This window comes from Marmota flaviventris, chromosome 15 (genome assembly GCF_047511675.1).
Source record: "Marmota flaviventris isolate mMarFla1 chromosome 15, mMarFla1.hap1, whole genome shotgun sequence".
Taxonomy (NCBI): Eukaryota; Metazoa; Chordata; class Mammalia; order Rodentia; family Sciuridae; genus Marmota; species Marmota flaviventris.
In genome coordinates, this window is record NC_092512.1 from 20,616,280 (window position 1) to 20,643,972 (window position 27,693).

Consider the following 27,693-nt stretch of genomic DNA (forward strand, 5'->3'; position numbering starts at 1 on the left):
CCCCACTCCCCACCGCCGGCTCCCGCCCAAGGTTCCTAAAAAGGGAAGGTGCAAAGTTTGGTCCAGGACAAAGAAATGACTGATCAAAGCCAGAGATACTTCCTGTTGCTGGAACGTTATATAAAACGTCACCAACGCAGTGGCTGCGGAGAAGCACCTAGCGTTGCTGGCCCAGCCGCTGCCACCGCCGCCGCCGCCTTCCAGCGCCTGAGGTTTCCCGGGGACCACAATGAACAAGTTGCTGTGCTGCGCGCTCGTGGTGAGTCCCTGGGCCAGGGGAAGCGGGCGCCGGGCCTGGACGTCTGGGGCGGCTACCTGCCACCTGGTCTCCGGACCTCCCAGCCCACTGATGGGGACCCAGCTTAACTTTCTCTCCCAGGAGGGATCTGGGGTCAGGTTGGAACAGGAAACCTCTTTCTAGCTATTTCGTGCCTCCCCTGGGGCTCCTCTTCACCCTGCAAAGTTCCTTAATGGGGAAAGGAGACCAGAGATCCATTTGATTTATTTTCTTCATCTCTGCTCTCATGTTGTTCATTATATTTTTGCTTAATTATCTTGGTCTTTTTATCATTTAGCAATGCTGTGGCTCCTGAGAGTATTTTTTGTTTGTTTGTTGTAGTGCTGGGGATTGAACCCAGGACCTTGTGAATGTGAGGCAAGCTCTCTACCAACGGTTTTAAAAACTATTATATAGAACACAATTTGGATGCCATGAACATAACATAACACGATACATCATTAGGCTCACTTTTATAAGAGTTGTGGTCAATTCGGAATCATTAGCAACAGGGAAAAGATATTCTCTCTCTCTCTCTCCAAACACACACACACACACCATTCACTGTGACATTTAATATTTTAATACCTTTATTGTTAAAAAAGATTATTCCAGTTCTCAACTTCAATATAATGTGGTAAAATGTTATTAAGTGTATGCAAGAATACATTTAAGTAATTGAAGTTCAGCACTACTAAATAAGGCTAAGAACGATGTTAAATGCTGTTTGGAAAATAAAGGATTCTCTGTAATTTATTTTAGGTTGGGTTTTTGATGGATCATTGTTAAGATCTGTATGTAGGTTGTTTTATAACCAAATAGCTATTTCCTTTATGTCAGTAAGAGTGTTGAATATATTAATTTACTAATCAGACATTCATGCAAGGGTAGGAAAATTCGTATATAAGCCACATTTGTGTTTTGGATGTGTTAGAGTAAATGTTTAAACTTCAGCCTCTAACCCACAAAGTGTGAATGGAAGTCTAGGTAGTGTTCCACTTAGTTCCTGTGCTAGACAGGCCCAAATAAGTACATATAACAAAGTCATCCAAGAAAAGTTGGACAGGAATTCATGTATGTCAATTATATATATCATCTATACATATAATATATATACATATATATTATATATAAATTATATATGTATGCTAATACAGATACCCTGGAGAACTTTTTAGAAAATGAAGCTTTATAAATATATAACAAAAAAATTGTACAAGTTGTTAAGTGCTAATGAAATTTTCAAATTGAGCAGTTGTGAGCTGACACACAGATCAAGAACTACATTACCAATACTACCTGAAAAGTTTCCTGTCCCCATCCCTGTCACTGCTATGTTCGTGGCCACAAGAATCAATATTCTGAATGGAACAACATATGTATATTGTGCTTATTCTTGAACTTTATATTTTAAAAAATCTTTGTGTGGTTTTTGCATTTGGCTCCTTTCACTCAAAGTTCTGTAGTGAAGTTCATCATAAGTGTTGGGAGTACAGTAGTTTGTCCATTTTCATCACTGTATAGTGTTCCATTGTATGGATACACAACTAATCATTCCAGGTTCTGGATAGGATATATAACCCTTCTGTAAATGAGGGAGCATTTTTATTCTCTCTAACCCTTTTTATTGTGTCATAGAATTTATTAACAATAAACAGATTGTTAATAACTTCTAAATTTGGAGATTTCTTCTAAACTACATGTTCTTAATAGCAAGCAGAAATATTTGTATGTAGTCTATATAGGGAAATAGAGATGTATGCAGGTAACACAATTTTAGGTGCTACAGCATTATCTGAAGACAAAATTTGTGTTTTGAACACAGCAAATACTTCAAATAGGAAGGATTTCACTTTGCCCTTCTTTAGTGTCTGAGATTGTCTTAATTCATGAATAATTAGAAGTGGACACTTTGTATTTACACATACAGAGTCTGAATCCCCTTTTATAAGAAAACACAGAGAGGCAATTCTAGGAATCAGAAGCAATATAGCTACTTGGTCTTGTAGCAACATGCCACCAGCGGGTCAGGACAGATTGAAAACCAGGATGGACACCCTGCTGCCCCCATAGAACTCAGCGCCTAGTGGAGAAGGCAGATATAAACGGGTTAAAATGATATGCATACATTCAAAAAAACACACAGAGTTCCTGCTCCATATTAACAGTAACTTCTAACTTTATGTTCACAGCTAACTATAAGATGATCTAGAACCAAGTGAATATGTAAAACAAAAAGAAAAAAAATAATGCAGGTGATACTCAGAGGAGGGAGAATCACCTGGAAGGAGGGGTAGGACATTTTCACTGTTGGAGATGAAGTCAGGGCATCCTGAACCCAGCACGTAGAAGAAGCAAAATTCTATGTTAAAGCAGAATTCTAGATTCTTTTTGTGAGAGCAGAGGACATTTCAGTTTGGCAAGCAGTGAAAGGAAGGAGGGGGTATCATCCTGGGCTTTCCTTGAATGCTTGAGTGTAGTTGGGAGACACTTGCTCTGAAGGATGAGATAGTAATAACACGATGGTATTTCTTTTATGGTTGCCCATGAATTACTTGGTGTCCTAGGAACACACTGGTCTAGGCCTGTGTTTTAACTGGTGGCTGGAACTTCCTACCATGTACTGCCAGAACCACCCACTGAATTTAAAGCTAAGCTCAGAATTAATCCAAGGACACTAGAAGTTTGGATGGAGGGGTGGGAGGTGTAGAGATGATTTTTCTTCAGGCCATCTTCCTTTATCCTAAAGGATAAAGATGGTCTGACCATCTAACTTTAGAATAAAGCCCTTTGGGGCTTTTGACTTTTTGTTTGTGTTTATTTTGGTTTCCCTCCCCTTCTTCCAGTGGCTGAGTATGTGTATTTGCCTAGCCATTTTTTTTTTTTTTTTAAGAAAATGAGTACTGTGCAGTTTCTAGGAGAATCTGACATACTCCACTCCAAACAGTGCTGATCCCCCTCTACTGCAACCTTCCTGGCCTCGGTCACCTAGCAACCTTCAGGCAGTTCCTAATTTCAATCTGGTTGTTCATTTTACTTTTTAGGCTAAAATCTCAGCTGTCAGATATCATTGGTGGAGAAAGAAAACATTCTGTGTCAAATGTTTTATCCAGTTTGTTCTAGAGGGAGAACTCTGGCAACGTTCACCAAAAGGACAGTGAACACCCTCCAAGGTTCTTGCTCTTCCATCCACTAACTCACCTCCTGGGTTTTTCCTCTCAAGAACCCTCAGCTCCCTGACTGTGCTCCCTTTGCAGGAGAGTTTTCTGTGAAAAGCATTCTTTTCTTGAGCATCTTATTAACCAACAGCATTCTCTTTAGCCTGCACTCTCTTTTTTTTTGTAATCAAAAATGAATAACTAGCAAAATTAAAAAGAACTGAGGAGTAGACTGAAGAGAAAGAGTAATCTTACAAAAATTTATGTATGCATTTTTCAAGGTCTTGCCTGATGACGCCTGGCTGCCCCATAGGTCACTGTGATGGAGCAAAGATGACAAAATTATCAGTGTGTTTGTCTGCTTTACCCTGCAGGGCAGTAGTTCTCAATTATATCAGACTCCTTCCCTGCGCTTGTATAATAAATCTTTTGTAACAACCTCCTTGTCTCCTGAAATGAAATTCAGAGTACATATATTTTGCTTCCACATATAATTGTTATAAAATCAATATCCTGGCATTACTATACTATAAAAGAGTAATGAAAGAAAAGTAATTTATAATAAAATAGCTTCTCTAGAAGTCATAAAGAAGTTATGATCTGCTGTCATCTTTATGTGGAATTGCCACCAGATACACCGCAACGAAGGGAGGCTGGGCTTGTGTGTCATACTGTGGCTCAACAGTGTGACCAGGGTTGGCTTTGGTGCTGTGATTTTTTCTAAAATGGTGGACAAATCTTGTTAGAGTTTTAAACATCACAAAGTTCCATCATCTCTCAAATTTTATGTAGACAAATTCCTGGAAAGTACCATATGTAGAATAATTATGTAAAAACTACTCTGTGTATAGATAAAATGGAGCTCCGATCTAGGCTCAAGTAGGTTTTTCACTTAGATTATGTATGTCAGTTGTCAATAGGACATTTGTATGCATGTGGTACATGTATTTGTTCAGGACACCAGCAGCAGTCATAGTGCCCTAGGGACGCCCTTCATGTTCATATTCCCAGAACTTCTCTGAGGTCAACCAAATATGAGCTCTTTACATGCAAAGATTTTTATCTTACTCATCACAGCCCTGTGGTCTCCATAGTGCCTGACACAAAGGAGCTATGGTGAGATTTTCTAAAGTATTGGTTAATCCACTGTCAGTTTCCATGAATGTTCCAACAGAATTTAGCTTATTCCCAGTAAACAACAATCTAATATTGGCTTTGATCTCATACTAATATAAAACTCTTTCTAGCTGACCAATATTTCAAATATTTTTTTTTCAAAATACCTTTATTTTGTTTATTTACTTTTTCGTGTTGCTGAGGATGAAACCCAGTGCCTCACACGTGCGAGGCAAGTGCTCTACTGCTGAGCCACAACCCCAACCCCTTAAATATTCTTTTGTGCATTTCTATTATGAAGATTTATATCAGGAGCTTGGATGTAACTCAGTGGTAGAGCTTTTAGATAGCATGCATGAGGCCCTGGATTTGATCTTCAGCACTACTAAAAAAGAAAGAAAAAAAGAAAAGGTGCATGTCAATACTGTGTGAAAGCTCGCACTTAAGCAAGCAACAAAAATAAGCCACATTCATATATTGGTCCTCAAAAGTGCAACATAAGCTCAACTGAACTAGCTTTCTTACTTTCCCATCTGGTTGGATTGTGTGCCATCTTCGGTGATTATGGGGTTCATGGTATTAATGTTGGCCATTAAGTATTCATTTCGGATTTGAGAAATGTTCTATGTTTGTAAAATAATCCAATAGAGCTTCCAACTAAGTATTTAGAATAAAGAAATTTTAGGCCATAGGAGAAACTTGAACTGGAAATAAAAAAATTGGGTCACTGTCCTAGAGAGTCATAGAGAAAAATGACCTTTCATGGCAAAAAAAGGAGAGGGTAGAGCTGTTCCCAGACCACATTTCTGATATCGATAGTCTGGTAAACAAAATGCAAATAAGAACAGCACTAGCAGCCATGTTTAGAAAAGAAAACAAAAATCAAAATAAAACTTAGCAACCCACAATAGCAGGAACTAGTGAATAGGAAGTCCTAGCAACATCTGTAAACTATCTATGCAAGAAGAATGAGTGAGGTACGGCCAACTTGAAATAGATACAAGGACAGTATTTTTATGTGACATGTAATTAGTTTTTGGAACTCAGTACCACAGAATATTTTGGGGTAACTAGCATAGAAAGTCTAAAAAAAGAATTTTTTTAGACAGTTGTAAGGGATAAGAATAGTGTTGCAACATGATAGGTGAGAAGCTGTGTGGTACCCACTCTCACACTTACCTGGCCTCTCTAAATTAATGTTTCACAGCCAGAACACTTTACAGACATACCAAAATGGTTTCTTCCAGCTACAAGGTGACATAATTTCCCAGGTGCTTGGGTAGGTTTTTAACTCCAATTTCTCGGAAGCACCTGAACTAGCCATATCGTAAATGGATATAAGACGCTAGAGAAATGAAGTCCTTCTAAAATAGTGATGAGCTATTCATGGCCTTGATTTATCACTTTCTTATAAGTTTTTCAAAAAATGCAATTCCTTAGAATTTTATAACCTTACCATGAAAATACTCTTAATCTCCTTGAATCATCTTGTTTTAAATTTGTATTTTTATAAAAACTGTATATATTTAAAGTATATAATATAAAGGGTTTGCTAAACATTGTAAAGTGATTACTACCATCTAATTAATGTATCCATCTGCCCAGAAATGTTTTGGACTTATCTTATCCTGGTTTTATTCTTGGCCTTGGCCTTGGCCTTGTTCTTGGTCTTGCTCTTGGCCATGTGTTTTATTGATGAGAAGCAAAAACTTTTTATTACTTTCTTATTTAAAAAACTGTACATTTTTTTCCTTAAAAATATGCATTCAGGACCCTATTCATTATGATTCCTCTCACCATCACTTTGCATCATCACCACCAGAAACAACAAAGTGTAACTTAGGAGTTCAGTTGTAAGCATTGTGACAATACTCTGCAACAGCAAGAGCAGAGGAGAGACAAAGATTTGAATTTCTTAGTCCTGCCTTAGACTTTGAGGGGCAATCAGTGACTCCACTTCTCTGCGTCTTCCAACATAGAGGTGATGTAACAGGTCATATATGAAAGGTATACTTTAGATTTAAATATTTTACATCTGAATTGAAAAATAAAAGATTGGTTATTACTATTTCCCACCACAATCATGCAAATAAATACCATTTTTTTGTATAAAAACATTACTCTATAGAAATGTTTTAAAAATAATCTATTTTGTCAAAATTTCTTCTGCCCCATTAGTTCATGTATAGGAAATTCTGTGGAGGTCAATGAGATCACAAGAGGAATCGGCTTTTGAAATATTACCTACTTTTAGGTAGCATGACTTACATATTTTAGGATCACAAATTGTTCTTTTAAGCCAAAAAACTATTTTCTCATTGTGAAACAAGCTCTTCCTGTCTTTAGCAGGTGTGCATAGAATTTGTTAATATGGGTATTTTTTTTTTTTTTCATATTTCATTTAGTGAAAAGTCAGGTCTAAGACATTCCTTCAGGACTTACTGAAGAGGTATAATTATGGTCACTAGCAGTCTCCTTAGACTCATTGAGCAGAATTTTCTTTGAATTTGTATTCACAAAGAAGTACTTGACAATTGCACACTGCTCTTTGGAATAAATGTCAAACCTTCAGGCATAATAAGCATGATAATAGGTAGCTTGGCAAGACCATTAAAAACTACATTTGAATAATACACCAGGCTGATAGACAGAGGACCTCTGCTACCCACACTCTGTTCCTTGCCTCCTCTTTTACTGTCCAGTAAAAAGAAAGAAAAAAATCAAGTAGGTTGGGCTGAATAAGTGTGAACTAGAAAGTATTGAGTGATGTTTTGGAGGGGATGGTGTGATATTATTTTCTGCCAATTGTTCTCAATTCTTCTTCCTTCCAGAAACTTGGCAGGACTGTAATTCCCAGTCTTCTCGCTATGAAGATGCAGTGAGGGAGGATATGAATAGTTCTGGCCAAACTTGCAACTTAAAAAAGATATGTCATTTCCAAATTAGAACACTTAATTACCCATCTATGCCCTCCAAGGGTTGGGGTTTTTCTTTATTTTGTTTTGTTTTGTTGTTCTTTTCTTTTTCCAAAGCAAACTGGCAATTTTTCAGATATTGGTGGCCCTAGGTCCTGGACAGGGGACTTTGCTTAACGCCATCAGCAGAGACAGTATCATGAGTGAGAAATAAACCTTTATTGTTGTTTTTAAGCCACAGATATTTCAATGTTGTTTATTAGAACAACATAAAACCTAACCAGATATGACTGATTCAAGCAAAACCCCAGCTCTGTCTGCTCATTGAGGGGCATTAATTACAAAGACAATTTAAAAATCACAAATGACCTAAATCCATAATTCTAGATTACCAGTTAAAATTCCTTTTTCATCAAAACCAGTACTAGAAAATTATTGAAAAAGAAACTCTTCTTTCTTTTATTGCTAAAATTTCAAAATTTTAGGCAACTGAAATTACATACAGGCTTATCTGGGCTGCAAATGAGGAAGCCCAACAGGTACTTAGTAGGAGACTAAATCAAATATCTATTATGTAAGGGTGACCAAACAGAAATCATATTGTAAGGGTCCAGCGAACGTCGGAGGAAGAGACCACCAAGAGACCGGCTCATGCAAAAGCAAGTGGGGTTTATTGAGGATCCAATCCAGCGTGCTGGGGCTCTGTGCTCACTCAAGAAGGGAGAGCAGCCCAGAGCCCAGAGCAGGGGTTGTGCAATGCTTAAGTACACTTTTGGGGAGGGCGGGGACTTTACATACATCACAGTCTCCTTTAACAAATCATCATACACCGCGGGAAAATCAAACAACAATTCCTAAACATGATTAGTTCATTCATTGGCGGGAACAGGTTGGGCAGGAGTGATAGGTCAGTTCTAAAGCGGGATACACATTCAAACTGATAGGTTTAGGCCCTGCGATGCCTACGTGCAAAATCGCACAAGGCCCTAAGTTATTAAACAGCCAGGCGGTCGGGGAATATTTACTGGGCAGTTCGAGTATTGTCTTAACAGCTACAGGAACTTCAGGTTTTGCGTGTAGCATAGGAACTTAACAATACCTGGTCCTTTATATTTTAACTCAGGCCTTGCAGCTTAGAAACTTTACAGTGCCCCGTCTTTTACACTTTAACTTCAATTTCTTTTACCCTTACAAACAGAAGTCATATTTTATTTCTTCATGGTTTCTGAGCATTTCTTTGTAAATGTTGACTCATCTTCATCTACAACTTCTACCCAAGTAAGACCAGCCATAAGGAGGAGACCACAAAATAGAAAGATATTAACCATGTTGATAATAGACATCAGATTTGGATATCACAGGTAATTTTTCACTTAATTTTTATAAAAATCCTTGGTGCAGAGATTAGTATCTCTGTTTTGCAGATAAGGAAATAGAGAAGTTAGGCAACTTTCCCCTAAGATTACTGAGATGACATGTTCTTTCCTACTTTGTCATAGAGTATGCTAATGTCTAGTAGCTAAGACCAGAGAAAACTACTCATAAATCAGAGCCATGTCTCTGGGTACCTTCAACTCCTAGTTCTCTGCATGGGGTTCATGAGGGCCAACTCCTCAGACAAAGTGATTCCAGTGTGTTTTAATCTCTTTTTCAATTCCTTCAGCTCTAGGGAGCCACCATACTTTTTTTTTTTCTTTGACAACTAAATGTCTTGGTTTCCTTACAGGATATGAGTCTGCACCCAGACTCCCTAGGTAACATGGCATGAGGCCAAAAGCTTTAGTAGCTTATGAGAGAGTGCAACCCTGGAGAAGCAAGAGTGAGCCTATGATGAGTAAGGTAGGAAAGGAGGAAGAGCCAACTCATGGGAGCACACTACTGAGAGCTGCTTGCCCAGCCCCACAGGACCACCTGCAGACAGGATGTGTGAACTACTGCTTCACGGAACAGGAGAAGAAAGAATTATTGTTCATCAGGAAGGGTGGATGGACAGACAGACTGATAAAGATAGGATAAAAGAAGATAGACAAATGATAGATCACTCTGAATTCTATGTTACAGTGGATCATGTACCTGTCTGTCTCTTTCATAAGACTGAAGATCCCCACAGAGAAAAGTCAGTTGATTTGAATCCCACCTTGACTATGTGCTACTTCTGTGACCTTTGACTCACCCAACTTCTCTGCGACTCAGTTTCTTCCTCTATGAAGTGGGGCTAGCCACATCCTCGTAGAGATAGGTGGAGGGATGGAAGATAAAAGGATGTGAAGAGTGGGCTTAGTCCAGAGTCTGCTGTCTAACAAGATCATAGTAGACTCACTTACTGTCGTTCACCAAATTATCCAGGACAACAATTGGATATTTCCCACATGGCAGACACAGAGGAAATAGTCACGTGTTTAATTCATAAGTGGCTTGATTCCATTTTTACTCCTGGTTTCTGTTCCATGTCATTGCCTTCATGGCTTTCCTTACTTCTCTCACCCTTAGCCATATGTTGATTGGACTTTAACAGGTTTCATTAGCAATCAAAAGGTGTGGTGGACTAAAGTTATCTTTTTTAAAGAGATGCACTTGGGGTTGGGGCTGGGGCTCAGCGGTAGAACTCCTGCCTTGCATGTGTGAGGCACTGGGTTCGATCTCAGCACCACATAACGAAATAGAGTATTGTGTCCATCTACAACTAAAAAAATAAAATAAAATAAATATTAAAAAAAGAGAAGCACTAAAGAAATAAAATGGAACTTCAAAACACATTCAGAGGTACCAGCATACTAAAATGTATTGCCAGTGGTGAGCCCGAGGGGATAGAAACTGTCTGGGGAATCTTGAGGAAGTGTTGCTGCCTTGTGCTTGTGAAGGGACCTGAAGGAGATAAAGGCACAGGACATCATGGTGTCCAGGTCTGATGTCATGTCTCAAATCTAGTAATAAACAGAAGCCAAAGAAAAGAAATGTTAAGATCCAGGGAGTCAAATTATGTGAGATTTCTGTTTATCTACATCATGTTTACCTGTATTACAAGTTCTTTCTTCTTAGGGTTTTTCTTTTTTTTTTTTTTTTTTGCCTTTAATCGTTAATCTATCAAATGTTAATTGTCTATAAAAATTCTCTGAAGCAGCAAAAGCGTCATAAGCAAATCCATTCTGACAATTCTGATGGATTCCCACCCCAAACAAGTTACTGCTAATTAATTTTAAAGCCTTCAGACAACTGCAGGAAACTTCTGAAGGGAACAAAAATTACACTCAAAGTTGAATTTTACCTGGAGACAGTTCTCCATCCCCATGGGAAGCAAAACAGTGTAGAATTGGGCCCAGTGATTCATCTAATAAATCATAATTATTTGTGTTTCTTGTCCCCGTTTGCCTAGGAAAGCTGTTGGCAGCAAATAAGTCCTGTAGAGATGAACAGATTTAATTCACTTGCTCTTATTTTTTTTTTTTTTTTTTTTTTTACCTAGAGAGACAATCCTCAGCCAAACAGCTGGCTATTGTGAACGTTATTAAGCAGGAGTAGACCTTCAGGTGGGGAGCTGGCAGCACTAGATAAACCTCTCAAATGAACTGCCTTTCTTCCACAGCCACCTTTAATATTGCAGCCACATAGAAATGGAACAGTCCATGCAAAATGCCATGAAAAATGAAAGACACTTTAAAAAATAGCTTCCTTTAGGCTGATTCTGTCATGCCTATCATTTTAGATGAGGAAATTGCAGACTTTGCTCTTGCCCTTGCAAATGTGTCCTTTACATCTCAGATATTTATCTGCATCTGTATGATCCCCAATGATCCTAATTACACATAGTAGGTTTTTAATATAGCTGTTGAGTTAAATACAGTTAATCTGTTTATATTGAATACATTCTATGTATGCAACCTCATACTAAGCATTTAAGGAATAGGGAGACAAATGCTTTCCTCTCCTCTCCTCTCCTCTCCTCTCCTCTCCCCTCCCCTCCTCTCCCCTCCCCTCCCCTCTCCTGCTTGTTTGGAACTTCCTTCCTTATCATCAATTTCATTTGTCTTCTTACTGGTTTGAAATATGCCAATTGTCTGGGGCTGAGTAACACAAGGATCCTTCTCATCAGTGAGTTAGTGAGTGACCTGGGATTACTAAACTAGTGGTAGAATTGCAAATGCCAGCTTCCCAGCTGAAAATGCTTTTACTAATTCACACTTTTCAAAAGCCATTATTCATTACTCATTTAGTGTCCTTCCTGAAATTCTCCATGATGTTCCTACATTTTTACCTGCTCTTTTTCATCCAATCTCTCAAATGTTTGTTAAGTCCCAAAGGTTAATGATTTTGTCCTTTTTGCTTGTATGCTATTTCCTTGGGTGATGCTATCCACTTTTTCTGCTCCTAAAGAGATTTATGTGCTTTTAATCCTAAAAGATGTGTCTTCTGTTGTATTTCTGCCCCCAAATTCTCATTGCATACATCCATTCATTTGCTAAGTATTATCACTTGAGTCTCAAAGATGGAAATTGTTCCCAACTAAATCCACTCTCTCTCTCCATAACTTTCTGCTTCTCCTGCTGATAGAATCAATGGCAACATCTAATGCCTAATCCTTGGAATTCAAAGGCCTGTTCTTCAACTGCTTATTCTAGCACCACCCCCTTTTAAAGTAATCAGCTGACTTACCAGATCTATCCCTTCCTCTCCTTCTCCATTACAGTGCTCCTCGTAATTCCTGACTTCTTTCTCTGTTGAGTCTTTTCTTAGTCTTTATTCTCCTCTCTTCTGCCTCCAGTTGCTTTGCCAGTGAGAAGTTTATGAATATTTTACACCAGCCTGGGCTTTTATATAAATGTTCTTCTTAACTGCATTTCCAGGGCACAGCCATTGTTTCAATAAATATTTGCTGAATTAATGAATAAACTATTTACTTAAGGGATGGAGGGAGGGCAGAGAAGAGAACCTGCACTGTACAACTATTTTTAAAAATTAAATAAACTGACCCTTATGGGAAAATAGTTTGTTTCTAATAATCACTATAATTTATATTACAAGAAATATTTAGGAAATTCAGCATGATATATATTCTGGATGTTTTCTTTCATGGTTAAGATGAACTAGAAAATGGCATGGTTTCCAAACTGACCAAAAGTTTAGCTAACTCTGGATAGTCCTCAAATAGTTCTCTGCGGCAAAGATCATGACGAGGGATCACAAAAGGAACTCCCAAACCAAATGGTTATTTCAGGCTTTGCGTGGGCTCCTTTTAATGAATCTTCCATAAATGGAAACCCACTGGGTCATTCATGGTTCTGCATACCAGAGAGCAAGCCCTGGCTATGGGATGGGCTGCATTGCGTAATGCAAAAATAAGCTTGCTAGAGGAAGTGTATCCTTTTGTCATTCAGATGCATAAAGCATTTTAGTGCTCTAATCAAATCACTTGTCATCTGCGAAATTTCCAGCTCAGAAGCTTTGAACAAGACCTAGTCTTAGTACAAAGAGAGAAACGTCATTATCCGTTTGTTCATTTGGACTTTAGAAAGGCTTTGGTTGTTCTTCTAATGCTAGTGGTCTCCTAAGTCTCTGCCCTTGAGTTTGAATGAGCACTAAGTACTTTGGGGTTTACTACTGCACTATGTGTAAAGGCAACAGTATAAGTGAAAGCATTAGTTAAATGTTGGAATTTGACCCTCCACCAAAATAGTTTTATGAGGCATATGCTGTGGGTTTGAATTTGGCTGGCAGTGATTACTATGACCTAGGACATGTTAATTAACCTTCCTAAGACTTGTGTTTGTAGCTGGTGGAGACTTAGTGATAATAATGGTAAAAAGAATTCTAAAGTGAGTACTAACCAAAATATTTTATGTGCTGCTTATTAGCCCATTGCCTTGCACAGAGTAGATTTAAAACATGTATGTTTAAATGGAATAGACAAAATGGAATTCCATCTTCATATTAATGAATTAATGAATAAACTATTTACTTAGTTTTTTTTTTTTCCTGCTTACACATACCATTACCATACTGCTCTACTTACTAAATATGAGGCACTATTGTCAGAAATTTATATGCGTTTGGGACCAATAGTTGGACCATCAATTGTAAGGTCAGAGCATTTAATAATAAAGATTATAAACATATATCTGAAATATTTCATTTTGATTTAAATAAATATTCATCTGTATTTTGAGATATGACCAACTCTTTTATTGGAGTCTCTGTTTGCTAACTAGACTCTTATGCTGTATTACCTACAAAACCCTTCTCTGTGAGTATGGCCCATCTATTCAGTTTAAAACTTGAAGATACTCATAAAACTAATTGATTGCATATAATACTTCTTTATGCTTTCCTTATTGTTTTTTCTAGAATTGTGTTGCTTACTTTAAATTCTATGGTGGGTTGATTTTATTATTATTTTTGCAGGGTTTTTGTTTGATTGTTTGTGGGAGGGAGCAGTATTGTTCAACTCATCCCAAAACATTCAATTTACTTTTCATAGAAATATAATTATTTTTTCATCAATGTTTGATACTTTACATATTTAATTGAATTACTTTATTGCAGTTATAACTAGCACCCACTAGATCAGCAACAAATGTACAACTGGCTTTTGTTAAACATGAGACTCTTCCAGGAAGATCAAGCACAAGATGCATGCTAGAGAGCAGGCATACCTACCAGCAGGCTGGGACATCAGGTGGTTATACAGAGGACAGGGAAGGCAGGAGTGAATCTGAAAAGTGAATAGTGGCAAAAATACTTCATCTGTACAGAGGAGTTTTGTAAATAGAGTGGAGGAAGAAGAATGAAGGCGATGAGACTAAAGCATTTGCTCCCAAGTTCATTGGCTAATTAAATTGCCAGACCAAAAACAAGAACATGATAGAACTAGCAAAGACTTTAGAGAACAACTGATTCAGCCCAGCCACAATCTTCACTCTCTACAGTCATCTGCTAAAATTTGATGGATGAGGGAAGACAGATAGGCTTGAAATAGAAAGTTCTTCAGTTCCCAACATTAAAAATGGAAGACGAGGGGGAGCATGAGGCTATCAGAGAGGCAGCCAAAACTGTCTTTGAGATGTGGAAGCTTGGGAAAGAAGTCCTGGGACTAGTCTCAGCACCACATAAATAAATAAATATATGGATAGATAGATACATAAAATAAAGGTCCATTGATATATATATCATATATATATATATATATCAATATATATTGATATATATATATCAATATATATATATGTTAAGTAGAATATTGGAGGACTTTCAAATTTTCTTCAAGAATGAGTGGTTTATACTAAAGAATGAATAGACAGGGTAAGGGAGGAGGATAAAAGAAAAAAAAAACCAGAAAATTCTACTTTATTCTTTATAAATCAAGGGCAAAACACAAGAAAGAAGGGGCTCTTCTATAGAAAGCACTTTATGCTTTTGTAGACACCCTTGTACATGCTGTTATGGGTGTTCATCAGTGGTCATTTGGAGACTGCATTGCATAAAAATTCATTTTAAAACTCTTATTAGGTTTTAAATATCAGCTGGCAAAAGGAGCTCTAGCCAGTGATATGGTGGTCTGTTCTATATCTTCATTTTCCTTGAGTTTTCAGGAAACTCAGAAGAAAGTGACAGAAAGGACTGAGACAAAGAGCTCTATTAATCTTGCCCATCCTCTGTCCAGTAACCAGTTCCAGAAATTCTGTGTGGGAATTGGGGCTAACCGAAGATTGAGACCTAAACATCCAATTCTGGCCACACAGAGTTCTGTCTTTTTACCAAAGTGGAAATTTTTCAAATAAAACACAGAGATCCTATTGAACTCCCTGAAAACAAGCCTGTAATTCCTCAAGACTTTCTAATTTTTAAAAATGTAGATGATGTGTCCATATGGTTGCCTTGGAGAAATGCCTTCGCTGCTTACTCTCTAATCCTTAAGTCAAGCTTCTTTATTTATTCTTCTCTGAGCATTTCTTTCTTCCCAACTTCCCTGTATGCGAAAGAAATGGCTACTAATTTCCAAAGCATGGTTTCAGGAAACCAACAATGTCATGTCCAATTACTTAGAAAAATATACATTTTATTAGCATTCTTAGTCACAAAGGTTGAGTTACCCTAATCTGAGAAGCTAGAAACAAGAAGTATTTTAGATTTTAGATTTTTTTTTTAAGTTTGGGAATATTTGCATAGACTTTACCTGATGAGAATACCTAATTTAAAATTTCAAATCTGAAGTTTTTTTGAGCACCAATATGATGCTTAGAAAGATTGGAATTTTGGAGCATTTCAGATTTTGGACTTCCAGATTGGGAACATAAACATCATTGGTTGGGATTTCTCATCCCATCCCCATCACTTTTAAGTAAGGGAGAGTCAATACTGATGATCAGATGGAAACACAGGCCATGTTGTAATGGGAACAGCGCAACAATGAGAAGTCAGGCTGGGGAAAATCTTGGGGTTGCAATACACCAGGATGTGGCTCACTTAACTGTAGCCCTTGAGATAAAGGGTCTCTCTGGGTCTCTGAGTCACGCCTCTTGAAAGCAGACAGAACTCCAAAAGTGGCTTTCCAGGAAATTTAAAATAAACAGCAAGAGGATTTTTCTTTCTTACTGCTTTCATATGTATTTACAAGTTGTGTAAGGAAAACCTCATTTGATTGCATTGAGTATTCTAGAACTATTTGAACTAAATCCATGCATAGGGCCTTAAAAGATGCCTTGTAATACATTCAAATGACCAACCAGAAAGTCTGTCATTTCATCTTGCTTTCTTTCCTTCAAGATAACAAAAAGCCCCCAGGGAAATTCAAGAACAAGCTGTCCCCAGAAACTCCCAGGTCAAGAGGCTGTCTTGCAAAGACTGCTGAAGGAGCCCTGAGTTCTCACTATATTCTGCTTCGTTGTTGTTGTTGTTAGTTGGGACTCCCTTACATCAAATCACTCTTTGAAAATTGCTCCTTGCTAGAAGATCTATGGCCCTGAGTGTGATGTTTTGTTATTTTCTTCTGGTTTGTCAGCTCCTACTAGGTCCAAGCAGCCCAGACACCTGCCATGTTCCAGTATGAAATGAATGAAATTACTTACATTAAAATACCTAAATGTTTATGAAAAAGGACATTCTTTACCTGTACTACCTCTAATTCAAAACTGATTGCTGTTTCTTTAGCTTGGAATGCTTTTTCCAGTTCAGGGGGTTTCTGTGACATTTCCTGAGCTCTGCAAAGAAGTGAGTTTGGAAAAAATTATTGTGTTTGGTTTGCCACCTCCCAAGAGTCTGAAAATAGTCAGTGTTGATTCCTGCACCAAAAACAAACAATAGAAACCAAATAAGCCACCCCCCCCAAACAACACTGCTTCTTCTCAGTGTGTATTTCCTGAAATTAGTGTGAAGAATTTCTCCAATGCTCCCTTGAAGCATTGAAGATGTAGAATAACAAAGATAGATGCCCACGTGAAGCTGGTGAAACACTTTTTTTCCTGATGAAGACTCCTTCCTGCCATTATGTGTGGCAACTTCTGAAACCTTGCCTGCTCCTTGGAAGTTTTCCCAATTAACTTGAGGAGAGGGAGTGAATTTTATTTTGTAGATATCACTCACCCATGAGATTCATGAGTGTTGACCCAAATGACCTTTGGAGAAAATGTCAACCTCAAAATTCCAGTGGAAGGTGAGCTTATGGAAACAATAGTCATATTGGACTCACCAGCATATTCCTGGTGCTTGACTCCTAGTGGATCATCATTGAATGAATGAGGACTGTGGGTGTGATCCTTTATCTTCACACAACACTGACTCTTGACTTTGTTGCTCATCATAAAGTCTTATAATAGGAAAACTCAAAGAGATATCATCTAGTCTTAAATATGACTATTGTGACCACCCCACTTAGAAATTATGATCTTCCCACCTTACCCTCCCGGTTTCCTGTCTCCTTTACCTGATCTTTTCTTTTTGTTACAATACTTCTATTAATACATTATTTATCTACAGTGTATTTTCTTAATCCTCCATTTGGATAGTAAATGTCTCAAGGGCAGAACTTCTTGCCTATTTTAGTCAGGATTGTATTCTAGGTAGTCAGAAACAGAGTTTGGAACATATTGAGGACTCAATAACTAGTTGTCCAATCAATAAATGAAAGAATAATTATTAGCATGTTCTCTGTGCATTAGAATCACTCTAGAAGTTGTTGGGAGTTTTTCTTTTCTTTCTTTCTTTTTTTTTTTTTTTTTTTTTTGCTCCCCTGGCTCAGCTCCACACTGATGAAGGCTAAGGGCTTAAGGCTTTGAATCCCAGGAGCCTACATTTTTAGTAAGGAGTCTAGGTGATTTGATTTCAGCTATTCTGGGAGCCACCAGTTCATCCACTCACTAATCTAGAGAAAATCCTGAATCCCAGGTTTTTTCAAGTCACATGGTTGTATAGCAAGTTATCAAAGTGTAAGTTGTGTTCTGATAAACTTTCTGTTTCAGTCATCTATGAGCCTGGATTTATTTACTATATTTATTGCTATCCACATTCATGGTCTTTGAGTTTCAGCCACTGAAAGCAAAAATTATGGCTTCTAAACTTACTTTGTGGCCATCTCAAGAGACAAGAATGGCCTTAAGCTTAAGTACTAAGGGACTTTTTGAGTCTAATGCTGCCTTTGCATAGAACAACCTTATTTCCATGCTAAATTGCCACTATGTCTCTTTCTCCTTCTAGTTCCTGGACATCTCTATTAAATGGACCACCCAGGAAACTTTTCCTCCAAAGTACCTTCATTATGATCCAGAAACCTCTCACCAGCTCATGTGTGACAAATGTCCTCCTGGCACCTACCTAAAGCAACACTGTACTGCGAGGCGGAAGACCGTGTGCACCCCTTGCCCTGACCACTACTACACAGACAGCTGGCACACCAGTGACGAGTGTCTGTACTGCAGCTCAGTGTGCAAGGAGCTGCAGTATGTCAAACAGGAGTGCAATCGCACCCACAACCGTGTGTGCGAGTGTGAGGAAGGGCGCTACCTCGAAGTAGAGTTCTGCTTGAAGCACAGGAGCTGTCCCCCTGGATTTGGAGTGGTGCAAGCTGGTACGTGTCTGCTTCCAACATGCAGAAAAACAGGATTGTGCCAAGCTAGATAGTAGTGAAATATTTGAGGGACACCTTAGTCATGATGATAGCTACAGGATGGCAAATTGCAAAGGTAATGGAACATGCTGGGTATATACTATATATCTGGATTGCTCCCAAGGCCCTTTCTCTGAGGAATACTTTGCCTCTGCAGGGTAATTTAGTGAGGGATCTCAAATGCAGCAAATTGCTCCCTAATGAGATGCATGATGGATTGCCCTTTTTTAAAGGAACATGCTCTAAGTCGCACCAATGATAGTGGCTATATACCTTCACTTCAGCATGGACATCTTAAAATTGAAGTGCTTTTTGACAAACATCAGAAATGTTAATTGATACCAAGAGAGTAATTATGCTGATATTAATGAGGCTCTAGAGTGCTAACAATGAGCAGTTATAATTAATTATGTAAAAAATGAAATGGTTAGGGGAAATGCATTTCATTATTACAAATGAAGCTAGTTCTTTCTCTAGCACCCTAGTGGAGTATCTGGAAGGATAAACACTCTAGCAGCCTCCTTAAACGGCTTATTCTTTATGTTAGACAAAACAGATGTCAAGCCAAGTGGAAGCCTTAACCATGAACAAAATGCTTTCCCTTTCTGCATTTCCAGCAGCATAGGTTAGGACCAGTGTGTGCAAACTCTGTTAAATCTGCAGCCTCAAATTCTTTTTTCTATTCATGCACAAACCTTCCATGTAGATAAGAACTTCCTCATGGTTTGGAAAAATCAAGAGTATTCACTTACTCAGCTGGAAGAAGGAGTAATCTGCATAGATTACTGAAATAGTGTTTCTCAACTTCAGCACCATTGACATTGGGGCTGGGGGATTCTTCCTTGGTGGGCAGCGGTCCTGTGTACTGTAGGGTATTCAGTAGCAACCCTGACCTCTACCACAGGGTGTCAATAGCAGTATTGTCACCATAGAGCCAACCAAAAATGTCTCTAGACATTGTCACAAGTCCTCTGGCTAGCAAAACACCCCTGGTCAAGAACCACTGGACTAGTGGATGCTAATTATATGTAATTTTTAAAAGGGAAATCCAAGCAACCTGGGAGGCAGGAGAATCATGAGTTCAAGATCAGCCTCAGCAATTTAGCAAGAGCCTCAGAAACTTGGTGAAACCTTGTCTCAAAATAAAAAATAAAAAAGAACTGAGAAATGAAAGTAATAACGCACTCCTTGGTTCAATCCTGCATGCGCACGCGCACACACACACATAGAGTAATAATACATAAAGTCAATTGTTAGATGACAAATACTTTAGGTCTAAATGCATTCAAAGGGAATATCCCAAAATTGAAATCTATTCAGTCTAAGTAGTGAAACTTAAAAAAAAATTATCAGAGAAACTTAAAAAAAAATTAATCAAATTGCATGGAGAACCCTAAGATGCCTCCGGTATGAGTATCTGAGGGAGGAACTAGTAACATTTTCTACTTTTTACTGAGTGATATTTGGGACTCAAATGCTAAACCAAATTGTGGAGTGAGGGAAGCCCACCCCACTAAACCAAATACATTTCATTCAGTGCAGTAAGTAGTTTATGCAAAATAATTAAGCATGGTCTATGCAGCTTAGAAACTGGAAAATTCTGAAAAATAATGGAAATGGCAAAAGAGGCTTCATATGCATGAAAGTCTGAATGTAGAATGAAGTACATAGGCAACCAGGAGACTTAGGACAAAGGTACATGTTTTATTCTGTGGCACCACTGTGGGATTTACTTATCTCTTCCGCCTAAAAATCCACATGAAAAATAAAAGGTTTCCAGCCCAAGGACAAAGAAGCATTATGTGCTGTTACTCTTTAAAGTGTTTAATAACCATCCATTTGTTGTTGCTGCTGCTTTTAAGTCAGATTTTCTTTTCTCCCATTTTATTTACACCTTTCTATCTTCTAGTTGGCCTTCTGATTTCTTATGAGATTACCTATGTGGACAGCATGGTGAATTATTAACTGTAAAACCATACTCTTTTCATCATATAATATTTCATATTTTGCCTTACAGGTTGTAATTCTCATATTTCCAATATATTAATAAGGCAGAATCATTACTAGATGAGTAAATCTTTTTATATATAAAAAGCTCTACCAGTTATAAAGAGAGAAGTCCTGTCTAGAAAGATCATTAGAGATCCCTCTACACATAAAGCATTAGTTCTCCCATTCTTCAGTCCTTTGGTTAAAGAACTTAAAGACTAACTTACCTAAAATACTATCTCATACACATGATCTTCTCATTAAGATGCACAAAAAGACCTAAATATGTATCCAAAGAATGGCAAGATTCTTCTTTGTGTAGAACCTGTGGGAGTTGGCAAAAGGATACTTGGGTCCATATACCCAATTCATTTATTCCTAGTGAATTAGCAATGAATGAATGTCCTGAAATTATTGCTCAAATATCTCTGCTTATGATATTGTAGAATTTGGGGTAGAATTGGATTCCATTTAAGAAAAAGCATATAGTAAGAAAGTACTTTAAAAAAAATAAAAATAAAAACCTCCTTGCTTTGTTAGCTGGTTCCTAAGATAATGATAATGTCACTACAATGCTGAAAATAGCATTTAATATGTGAAGGTTTCAGGCTGTTGTGGTTTTCTCTCTCTCTCTCTCTCTCTCTCTCTCTCTCTCTCTCTCGTTTCTGCCAGTCTTTTGTCATTTTTATAGGTCAATGAATCATCAGTCTTTTAGAAAGGGACAAGAGATAAAACTAGAACCAATCCATTTGGCTCCTCTTTTTTATTTTCCTTTCGTTTGGTAAAAAAAATATAATGAAGTAAGAGGTTGAAATTTTTAATAAATGAAGTTTAATAACTTTCTGTAGCTTTCATTTGTCTCTTTTGCATTTGTTATCTCCCATAAGCCAGAATTGGCCTGTAAAATCTACATTTGAATACCCAAGTCTAAATTGTTCAACTAGCTTACACTAGATGGAGATATTTTCATATGCAAATACACTATAATGTCAGATCTATCCATGCATAATAGAGTCAAGGGTTTGAAGTTACTTAGTTTTCACAGCTACTTTGGTTGCTGACTGGTTCATATACTCTGATTAGCCATGTCTCCAAATTTATCAAATACCTCACCACAGTAAAGTCAGATGTCCTTGCAGTTACCTTTCCTGAAGTCTTAATGATGTGTTCCTTCTCTCAACAATTCAAGCAAATGGTATATCACTTTCCATTTACTCTTGTGATTCGCTGCAGGCTTACGTTTTTGAGTCAGCGGCCAACTTTACTGCCACTTTCAGAAGTTTATTGTAACGTTGTAAATCTTTACTTCTCAAGGTTAGTACGCTTACGAGTTGCTTTGCAATTAGGATTCAGGAAAGAAAGAACTTCAGTAGGAACTGATTGGAATTTAATGAGGCAACCTTCAGTGGGTGCTGATTTCGAAGGATGGTGTTACAGCAGACACATGGCAGTTACCTTGATGATATTCCAGGAATAATTGTGTGAAGAATGCAGTTGACAACCCGCCTTCCTGCCATCCAGCAGAGGCAGGACTAATGAACACCCTCCCTTCCTCTCCTTTCCTCTCACATTTCAGGATCATTTTGTAGGTAACAGCAAAACAAACTTGCATTTGTATTAGGAGAAGGGGAGCCTGCCTAAGGGGCTGACTGTAGAAGTTTTGTTCTCTCTGTCTAATGAAGTGAAAAATGAAAATGCCTAAAGTTTTATGCAACATAATACATAATAGTAGCAGTAAAAACCAAGTGAGAAGTCTTTCCAGAACTGTTTTAAGAGAGTATCTGCTGTGAAAGTATTTGAGAAGAAGGTGCTAAATCGCTTGGTGTTTTTTCTAGGAACCCCGGAGCGAAATACAGTTTGCAAAAGATGTCCAGATGGGTTCTTCTCCAATGAGACGTCCTCTAAAGCTCCCTGTAGAAAACACACAAACTGCAGCATATTTGGTCTCTTGCTAACTCAGAAAGGAAACGCGACGCATGACAATGTATGTTCTGCAAACAATGAATCGACTCAAAAATGTGGAATAGGTAATGGCATTCCAAACTCAGCCTTTGTCTCATTTTCACTGTCATCTCTCTCTGAATGGAACACAACAGACTGTGGCCAAGTTCTTAGTCACATTTTCCCTGTCCTGATTCTTAACCAGCTTAACATCTGCTAAAGCCACAACTCAAAATCTCTGAAAAAGTCCTCATCTTCTCACAGATAACACCCCAAACCCTGACTTTCTCCCCTTCTTTTCACATTCAAATTCAGTGTTATTCATAGGCGGTGTCAAGTTTGTTACTTGAGGTCAAATTAGCAGAGTTCAAGTTGTAGAATTGATGGACATTTTATCATGTTCTAGAATGACTTTTTTATTAGCTAAATTATAATTGGCAACCAAGAAGCAAGATGACATAAGCTGACGACAAATTAGAACGTATACTTGGCTTTGTCACCAATGGATTTAGACTGTTTAGTGCATGAAGTTCCAAATTCCTCTGGTGGTTCTAACTCTTTGAGCCTGCCCCATATTGTTGATGACATTAATCGGACTGGAGTATGTCTCACCCTGTCACCCCACCACTAGACTACAATCAGACCTTCCCTGGAGGATATATCAAACCAAGGGTGATCTGTCTTTGGCATCTAATCAAACAATAGCATGAACCAGCTTGACTCTCCCCAAATGTCTTTCTGAAATGCATAGAAGTATTTGAAACATAGGAATGTGGGTTGATGCATTTATCATTCCAACCAAGTTTCCACATTTCTTCACTATGTTGTTGATTTCTTAGACAAGTTCTCTAGCCTTTCTGATTTCTCATCTAATAATTGAAATAAGGCAAGAGATAATAAAAAGAGTGACTCCTAACTTTAGCATTCTCTTTAATTTATTTAGTTCACTTTAATTTTATTTTTTGTCATTCATGGAGCACTTACTATTTGCTAAGTACTTTGCTATATAGGCTTTAAGATTTACAGAAACACAGTGAATGATAGGTGTGAATGTCAGAGTCAAGTTCAGATGCAGATCTGATGAATCTAAAAACAAGTTCCCAATCCCTGTAATATATGGACCCTAACCAGATACTTAGGCCATCACAACCCTTTACTGAGTGACTTTTTTTTTTTTAGGTTTATTTTTTTTTCAGTTAATGCATGCTATTTTATATGTGTCAGACTGGGGCTTGAGCTCAGGGTCCTGAACATGCTAGGCAAGTGCTTTACCACTGAGCCACACCCAAATGCCTTAATGCATATTTAGAAATCTATCTCCTGCCTTGAGTACACAGGTAAACTGTATGTTTATATATGTATATATTCATGCTCCTTACAGTCAGTGATTATATTGGTTTTGACACTGATCTTGAAGGAAATAAATCTTTGAATGTTAATATTTATATCAAATTATAGAATTTTGACAAAATATGTAATTTATTTGTAGCTATTTACATTCTTATTTAACATTTATTAAACTTCCCCACACCCTAAATGCCCATAAAAAAAAATTAGAAAGCACTTAAGTTCAGTAAGACTCTATCTCTAAGAGCCTCAAACTTTGCATTCTAGCATATTATATCTTGGAAAACACCATTTGCTGCTTTTCGTTTGTTTGTTTGTATTCAAAATACTTCCAGAAATCCGATCCTTGAGTAAATCTTCTTGGTTTCCTTACCTTCTTTAGATGTCACCCTGTGTGAAGAGGCATTCTTCAGGTTTGCTGTTCCTACGAAATTTACCCCTAATTGGCTCAGCATCCTGGTAGACAATTTGCCAGGAACCAAAGTAAATGCAGAAAGCGTTGAGAGGATAAAGCGGCGGCACAGCTCACAAGAACAAACTTTCCAGCTGCTGAAATTATGGAAGCATCAAAACAAAGACCAAGATATGGTCAAGAAGATCATCCAAGGTGTGTACACCTGAGATGGGAGCTCAGTCAGAAATCAAAGATACTGAGTTGTCATAAAACAGGAGCTAGACCACATGCCTGCATAGTTGTGCATGATGTTTCCTTTAAAGAATCAGAGTTGGACTGAACAGATTTTCAAGTGACAATGTAGATGTTATTCCTACAGCAGTTGTGTAAGGTTTTGTTCTTGCCCCTGCTCCCAATTTCTCTTTAAAGTGCATTGGATGCTCCAAAAGGACTAGACCTTAGGGAATCTGCTTGCAAATTCTTTAGCTATTTTCTTAGCTTCCCTGCATGCCTAGGAGAAGGTCTTTAGCCACTTTGGATCTTGTCTCACATTTCCACCAAGAAGCTGTGCTCTGTGTATTTGGCAGTTCTCTCCAGAGAGATGCTACTGTCTTCTGTGGACCCTCCCATTCATTCTCACCACGTGGCCTGTATTAAAATCGCCATTTAAATGGCATGTATAGAGAGGATTCATAAGATAGTGTGAAAAGTGCTTGAGTGTCTTGGGGAAAAAATGGTTAAGACCATATACTCTAATGTTTTAGAGATTTCCAAAGAATCTCCTTTAGAAATGAATGCTGTGTTAGAAAAGAGAGAGAGAGAGAGAGAGAGAGAGAGAGAGAGAGAGAGAGAGAGAGAGAAATTGAGATAAAGGAGGAGAGAGAGAGAGAAAGAACCTGTTATGTGATGGAAAACACAAAGAATGTGATAGAAAATGCAAAGAGAGGAAATCTCTATGGGCTATAACCTTGTGTGGACTGTAAGCTTTAGGATGTACAATGGAAAGAGTTTCATCTTCAACTATCATTGGGAGGACATGTCAGAAAAATGAGGGTGGTTTTCCTAAAGCAGACAATGCCAATAAGAAATTCATTTTGCTCTTCACTCATAGTTAAATAACTGAGCTTTCCTACACCATCCTGAAAACCCCAAACATCTGGAACCAGAGCAATGGATTTTAGGAGACTAACATATTTGAGAGTTGAATGCTTTTGCTTATGCAAAGAGCTAACTTTTCTTCTGTTTTTGGCAAAACAAAAGTGTTCTTTGAACATATAATTAGCCCTGAAGCCGAAAGAACAGGAAATAGAGAATTAGAAACTGTTAGAATTGGAAGGGACCAAATTCCCTATTTTATAAATGAGTATATTTCAACTCCCAAAAGATGAACTGAGTTTTCTTGCCTTCAGGCTCACAGATAATAAATGACAAATGTCATTAATAGGAATATTACTTACTGCCTCATGTTTATGCCGAACTCCCTGCTGAAATATCCTCTGGAGTGTATACTCTAGTTCTTTGGACTCACACTCTTCAAAGAGTGCCCATGTCAGTGACTGACTAGAGAAATTTATGTTACAACACAGCTAACTTGACTTTCTTTATTTTCTGAACTCTTATGATCTCAAACTGATCATAGAAAACTGAGAGCAATGTGCCTTTAATTCTCCACTATTAATTTTCAAAATTAGGGGCCCTCATAAAGTTTTATTGGGTGCCTAAAATATATAGCATCTTATTATAGCATGAAATAATATTTATCTTAGTTCTCAGAAATAACTAGTGTCACTTAAGTCGCCTGGAAAAAAAAAAAGGGGTGGGGGAGGAAAGTTTAAAAATTATGAAATTCTGCGAGAACCTTTTGCCTCAGTCTGTTTTTTTTTTTTTTTTTTTTATGGCATTAGATGAATATAAATGATGTGAACATCTCTTTGGGCTTTTGCTTTATGCAGATATTGACCTCTGTGAAAATGGTGTGCAGCGGCACATTGGGCACGCAAACCTCACCTTTGAGCAGCTTCGCAGCTTGATGGAAAGCTTACCGGGGAAGAAAGTTGGAATAGAAGACATCGAAAGAACAAGAAAGACATGCAAATCAAGTGAGCAGCTCCTGAAGCTGCTCAGCTTATGGAGAATAAAAAATGGCAACCAGGACACCTTGAAGGGCCTGATGCATGCGCTCAAGCACTTGAAAACATACCACTTCCCCAAAACTGTCACACACAGCCTGAAGAAGTCCATCCGGTTCCTTCACAGCTTCACGATGTACAGATTATACCAGAAGCTATTTTTAGAAATGATAGGCAACCAGGTCCAATCAGGAAAAATAAGCTGCTTATAACCAGACTCACAATGGGCCAGATCTGATGGATAAGTAGACTGTTTCTCAGGCATTGAGGGGGTACAGTGATTTCTTTCTCATCACTAATGGCTAATTTTGCCACAGGGCACTAAAAGCAACTATGATGTAAAGAAAGAACTAATGTCTCCTGAAAACTTCCCCAATAAACCCCAAATAATTGATCCAACTGTCAGGACTGGCCCAGTGTCCACTGACTGTATGTTCCCATGTTACTGCTTGCAGTAATTTAACTGGAAATAATAATAAAAACTAGACTCCACTGTGTCTTTCTAAATATGGGAATGTCTAACTTAAGTAGCTTTGAGATTTCAGCTGTGCTATGGGCTTTTATTAGAAAGCCACATTGTTGTTGTTTTATTTTTTGTTTCATTTGCAAAAGTTACTAATATATCTGTAACACTATTCCAGTATTGCTATTTATATTCATTCAGATATAAGATTTGTACATATTATCGTCCTAGAGAGAAATGGTATAAGACTTAATTTTAGAAATAAAAACTATATTCTGTTTATTATTATGAAAGATGAAAGAGATAAAATATATATTTTTAATGGAAAGTTTGTAGGGTTTTCTAATAGGTGTTGCCATTTTTTCCTGTGTGGAGTGTTTTTGTGATATAATTTTATCTGTATAAGCTGTAATATCATTTTATCGAAAATGTATTATTTAGTCAATTGTTTAATGTTGGGAAGTGTGTGAATTATAAATGATCTGAATATTAGAAGCTCTGAGAAATTGAATGTACCTTATTTAAGAGATTTTATGGTTTTACTATATAAACATCATTAAAGTTTTCCAAGTATTTTTCATTGCTTTTCCTCTTGTTTGTATTTGAATGGGACCTTATAATGGGGCCTGAACTCTTGATTTCTCTATTTCTCTTTCATCACAGGAATATTTGGGAGTTGTTAAAAATGGAGATTCCCAGGTTAATCTTCTGAAAATTTCAGGGGATGAGGGCAGAAGCCTATGTTTTTAAGAGGCTCCAAAGTAATTTTTTTTTTAACACTACAATTGGAGAATTTCAGAAGTCAGGCTTAGTAAACAGGTGGTACAAGCCACTTATAATTGCTGCTACAAACTTTGAGGGGGCAAACTAGT

General features: G+C 37.7%; 1 protein-coding gene across 1 annotated transcript; it reads left to right on the forward strand.

The window, feature by feature from the left end:
* On the forward strand, positions 1-27,383 carry Tnfrsf11b (TNF receptor superfamily member 11b). Its single transcript, XM_027952792.2, has 5 exons — positions 1-259; positions 18,150-18,519; positions 22,383-22,574; positions 24,218-24,442; positions 26,182-27,383. Exons 1-5 carry the CDS (start codon positions 230-232, stop codon positions 26,568-26,570), a joined length of 1,206 nt encoding a protein of 401 aa, XP_027808593.1. The 5' UTR covers positions 1-229; the 3' UTR covers positions 26,571-27,383.
* Positions 27,384-27,693: the final 310 nt, after the last annotated feature.

Coding starts and splice junctions, on each gene's coding strand:
- Tnfrsf11b (XM_027952792.2), top strand. CDS start 230: ATGAACAAGTTGCTGTGCTGCGCGCTCGTG. Junction 22,575..24,217: donor GACTCAAAAATGTGGAATAG/GTAATGGCATTC, acceptor TACCTTCTTTAG/ATGTCACCCTGTGTGAAGAG. Junction 24,443..26,181: donor GGTCAAGAAGATCATCCAAG/GTGTGTACACCT, acceptor TGCTTTATGCAG/ATATTGACCTCTGTGAAAAT.